Source organism: Haliotis cracherodii, unplaced genomic scaffold, assembly GCF_022045235.1.
Source record: "Haliotis cracherodii isolate W230 unplaced genomic scaffold, xgHalCrac1.p SCAF_14, whole genome shotgun sequence".
In the NCBI taxonomy this organism is placed as follows: domain Eukaryota; kingdom Metazoa; phylum Mollusca; class Gastropoda; order Lepetellida; family Haliotidae; genus Haliotis; species Haliotis cracherodii.
The window spans coordinates 27293690-27299341 of NW_027266269.1; the positions used below are offsets into that span (position 1 = coordinate 27293690).

Here is a 5652-nt window from a genome sequence, read left to right on the forward strand (position 1 = left end):
ATGATCCATGTGGCTATTGGGATGGTGATGTTGTCACTGACGAGCACGTTCGGTGGGGAGCTGGAAGATGAACTTCTTCGTTTCGACGCCATTCTCCATCTGGCTGATGCTGCAGCCATGAACGTAAAACTAGCGGCACTTCGTACATGTGACAGATGTGATGGTGAGTGACAGTTAAACTAACGACACTACGTACATGTGATAGTTGTGATGGTGAGTGACAGTTAAACTAACGACATTACGTACATGTGATAGTTGTGATGGTGAGTGACAGTTAAACTAACGACATTACGTACATGACTGTTGTGATGGGACAGGCAAGTTAACGACACTACGTACATGTGACAGTTGTGATGGTGAGTGACAGTTAAACTAACGACATTACGTACATGTGATAGTTGTGATGGTGAGTGACAGTTAAACTAACGACATTACGTACATGTGATAGTTGTGATGGTGAGTGACAGTTAAACTAACGACACTACGTACATGACTGTTGTGATGGGACAGGCAAGTTAACGACACTACGTACATGTGACAGTTGTGATGGTGAGTGACAGTTAAACTAACGACATTACGTACATGTGATAGTTGTGATGGTGAGTGACAGTTAAACTAACGACACTACGTACATGTGATAGTTGTGATGGTGAGTGACAGTTAAACTAACGACATTACGTACATGTGATAGTTGTGATGGTGAGTGACAGTTAAACTAACGACACTACGTACATGTGACAGTTGTGATGGTGAGTGACAGTGAAGCTAACGACACTACGTACATGTGATAGCTGTGATGGGACAGGCAAGTTAACGACACTACGTACATGTGACAGTTGTGATGGTGAGTGACAGTAAAACTAGCGACAGTACGTACATGTGATAGCTGTGATGGGACAGGCAAGTTAACGACACTATGTACATGTGACAGTTGTGATGGTGAGTGACAGTCAAGCTAACGGCACTACATACATGTGACAGTTGTGATGGTGAGTGACAGTCAAGCTAACGACACTACGTACATGACAGTTGTGATGGTGAGTGACAGTAAAACTAACGACACTACGTACATGTGACAGTTGTGATGGTGAGTGACAGTCAAGCTAACGACACTACGTACATGACAGATGTGATGGTGAGTGACAGTCAAGCTAACGACACTACGTACATGACAGTTGTGATGGTGAGTGACAGTCAAGCTAACGACACTACGTACATGACAGATGTGATGGTGAGTGACAGTCAAGCTAACGACACTACGTACATGACAGTTGTGATGGTGAGTGACAGTCAAGCTAACGACACTACGTACATGACAGATGTGATGGTGAGTGACAGCCAAGCTAACGACACTACGTACATGACAGTTGTGATGGTGAGTGACAGTCAAGCTAACGACACTACGTACATGACATTGTGAAGATTTTAGCGATTTTCAATGCTGAAAGGTCAGTTTGTGCCATAACTATAACATCGCAGTGAGTTAATATTAAAAAGTGACGTTCGAAATTGATTACGTTATATTCATCCGAACACAAGGGTGCGTTCATTTTTGGTTGACATTAGATATATTTTTCTTCATTTTGTCCTTGAAATGTTCATGAGTAAAGTATGGAATCATCCACGCGAAATTCGGGGTTACTTAAATATAATTATCTTCCCTCATTTGTTTGTTTCTTGTTTAACGCCGCACTCAGCAATATTCCAGCTAAATGACGGTATTCTGGGAACAGTCAGACAATCCATTGATTGATATTATAAGCATCGATCTACTCAACTGGGATGCGATGACATGCATCAATCAAGTCAGCCTGACCACCCGACCCCTTCAGTCGCATCTTACGACAAGTATAGTCGCCTTCCAGAGCAAGCATGGGTTGCTGAAGACCTATTCTACTCCGGATCTTCACGGGTCTGTTCAGTATACACAAGAAGGGGCCTAGTGCCGATCCTTGTCGTATTGCATCTTCTAACCGTACAGTGCTGGTCAAGGCTCTCTTCTCAAACACGAAGCATGGGTTGCTGAAAATGAATACTAATCCGGGTCTTTCCTCAAGAATGAATGATATAAGCCTCGGGACGAACACAATCTTTCACTCGGGACAGATAATACGTGATTCCTCTTAACTCGTTGGTTATTCTGCAAGCATTCCATATTAGCTAAATTTGAGGTCGGCGGATACGTAAAGCAACCACTCGACCAACGCACCATAGTCACGTAATTATAATGTAAAACAATTCCAGTTCCTGAAGGCGATTCCTGCTTCCACACAATATTCAGCAAGCTGTCCTGGGACACGGCGTTCCTACAGTTCGACCTGAATATGATGAGGACGAGGATGAGAAACTGTACCGGTACGTATGACGAATTGGACAGTAGATCAGTGGGATAGACTCGTGGTTGAAAATTTGTGTTCGCTACCATCGGCTCACAGTCTGGACACTCGTGAAGATCAGGGATAGAATAGGTCTTCAGCAACCCATGCTTGCCGTAAGAGGCGACGATGCTTGTCGTAAGAGGCGACTAACGGGATCGGGTGGTCAGGCTTGCTGACTTGGTTGATGCATGTCATCGTATCCCAATTCCGTGGAACGATGCTCATGATGTCAATGAGTGGATTGTCTGGTCCAGACTCGATTATTTACAGACCGCCGTCATATAGCTGGAATATTGCTGAGTGCGGCGTTAAACAATAAACAAACAAACAAACAAAACGTATATCATATCAACGTGCCCTTTCACATGCAGCTGACATGTCGTGAGATAATTGAAATACAGTTTTAGCCGGCATGATCACTCACTCACTCACCCACTCACCCACTCACCCACTAACTCTCTGTGAGCGAGTTAGTAACATTTACATTTGCAATTTCGATTTCATATTTACCATGTCGACTATTTAGTAAGAACAGAATCTTAAATCGTCTATAACAACGCGAAGCTGACACAAAGGCCCATTCTGTGTTATTTGTGTGTGCAAGCTTCCAGAGCACATCTATGCATGCGCATACTGATTGATCCCAAATGCGTGGATCGATGCTCATGACATCAGTCACTGGCTGGTCTGGTCCAGACTCGATTATTTACAGACCGCCGTCATATAGCTGGAATATTGCTGAGTGCGGCGTTAAACAACAAACAACCAAGGTAGTAGTAGTCGCAGTAGTAGAACTAGAAGTAGTAGTAGTAGTTTTAGTCGTAGTAGCAGTAGTAGTAGTAGTAGTAGTAGTGATAGTAGTAGTGGTAGTAGTAGTGTAAGTAGTCGTAGTAGCAGCAGCAACAGTAATGGTAATACTCTAGTATTAATAATACAGTGACTGATAGCATAAGCACCGTGTATCATTGGGATATAATGACATGCATCAACCAAGTCAGCGAGCCTGACCACCCGATCCCATCAGTCGGCTCTTACGACAAGTACAGTCACCACGGCAAGCATGGCTTGCTGAAGACCTATTCTCCCCCGCATCTTCACGTGTCACCTGCACTAAGTACACTACTACTGACGCATCTACCACAATTCCCGACCACACATCAAGCTTCACATTACATTAGTAAACCATTACTGATCGCCCCTCACAACAGACTGAAACCCTTCCTTCTACAGTGCCATCTTACCTGGAGAGTGAGGGAATGGATGAAGCAGGCCCCAGACACAGGGCACCGGGAGTTGGCGTGTGTCCCCCACAACACCAGCATAATACACCCCTGGATCGCCTCATCTCCTCGGTAAGGCCAGCTCCTGTCAGCATAGTAGTCTCTTTGCTGCACTGCTAACATACATAGAGATTATTCGTTGAGTGTGTTTTCATTTTCTCACTCACTCACTCACTCACACAACCGACCTAAACTCACTCACTCACTCACACAACCGACCTGAACTCACTCACTCACTCACTCACTCACTCACACAACCAACCTAAACTCACTAACTCACTCACACAACCGACCTGAACTCACTCACTCACTCACTCACACAACCGACCTGAACTCACTCACTCATCCATTCACTCACTCACTCACTCACACAACCGACCTAAACTCACTAACTCACTCACACAACCGACCTGAACTCACTCACTCACTCACTCACACAACCGACCTAAACTCACTCATTCACTCACTCACTCACTCACTCACTCACACAACATACCTCAACTCACTCACTCACACAACCGACCTAAACTCATTCACTCACTCTATTGCAGGACATGAGATATAATGGGTCCCTGTGCGACGCATGTCAGGACCTCCACACGCTACAGATGAAGGTACATCCCTTGACCGTGTACAGGACTGTGACGAGTCGCCACAGTGAGGACCACAAGGCTTTAGGCTGGCACATCCTCCTTGGCTACATCCTCTTCGTCGCGTGTGTGACGCTGTGGGCGTATCATAACGCCGGGTTGAGGACGGTGTAATGAAGATGGCCGTCAGTCGGTCACCTGGCACTGGACAATGAGTATATTTGTTTTTCAGCCAATACGAACAATGAGTGTTTTAAAGTAATTAATCTATTTCAGTTTTTATTCATTTAGTTCCAAAAATTGTAGTTCAAATCTCACGACAAGGTCTGGGCCACCCCTGAAGTAGCTGCAACAGAAGATGATCTATCCTGGATGATGATTAGTTGCAGTGCGCGAAAGCAATGGATCGTCCAATCTGTATCGCTGTTGCCAAGGAGGCAGTAGTGAAATTTCCATATAGTCCAAAAGAATTGCTGTCACATATTTAATACTACGATGGTTGATTGATAACTTATGAGCCTTACAGAGAAAACCTCATTTTTCAACTTCAAGAGCCCTTCAACATTGATACACTTTTGCCAACGGTGTCACATGGATGTTATCCCAGTTTCGTAAAAGTACTTCTCTTGGCCTTCCCAGGTGAGGTGAGGTGAAATGGGGTTTAACGTCGCGTCCAAGATTATTGCACTTATATAGTGACGTGCATGTACGTGTGTGTGTTTGTGTGGCTGTTTGTACTAGTCTGGATTAATTGATGCCGATTTATAGTGCTAGCACACTGAGATACCATGCCGCAGTTTAACATGAATACCCCACTCAGACACAGTATACTGACTCCGAGCCGACCAGTCCTTGTTTTAGCCCCTTAATGCCGGGCGCCAGACAGGGTAACAACAAGTACCATCTTTTAACGTCTTTTGGTATGACGCGGTCGGGGATCGAACCCCGGACCTTCCGCTCTCCGGACGGACGCTCTACCACTAGACCATAGAGGCGGTCTTGGCCTTCCCAATTTTTTTCCATAGCTGCTATGATACAATCGTTCGAGTTCCGGCTGGGGGTTTCTTTATGTTCGTGAACAGGTTGAAGTCTCACGGGGCCAGATCAGGAGAAGAAGGTGGGTGATGAATGAGCTGAACACGACACTGGAGGAGTGTAGCCATGGCAAAGACCTTCCTACGTCTCTGCGGTTTAATTGTATCAAGAATTGCCTCAAATAATTGCTACGTTTATTGCCTGGCATCGTGAAGTGAGTTAGTGAGTGAGTATGGTTTTACGCCGCTTTTAGCAATATCCCAGCAATATCACGGCGGGGTACACCAGAAATGGGTTGGCCTCTTGGAAGTTAGTCCCCAATGATGACAACAAATTGTTGCAAGAACCTTTCTGGGCCATCTTGTGCTT

The 5652-nt window shown here is 45.0% G+C and overlaps 1 protein-coding gene across 1 annotated transcript; it reads left to right on the top strand.

The window, feature by feature from the left end:
* On the top strand, positions 1-4422 carry LOC139460882 (uncharacterized). The gene is made up of 4 exons (XM_071242356.1): positions 1-163; positions 2245-2355; positions 3609-3730; positions 4210-4422. The coding sequence occupies exons 1-4, from the start codon at positions 1-3 to the stop codon at positions 4420-4422; spliced, it is 609 nt and encodes a 202-aa protein (XP_071098457.1).
* Positions 4423-5652: the final 1230 nt, after the last annotated feature.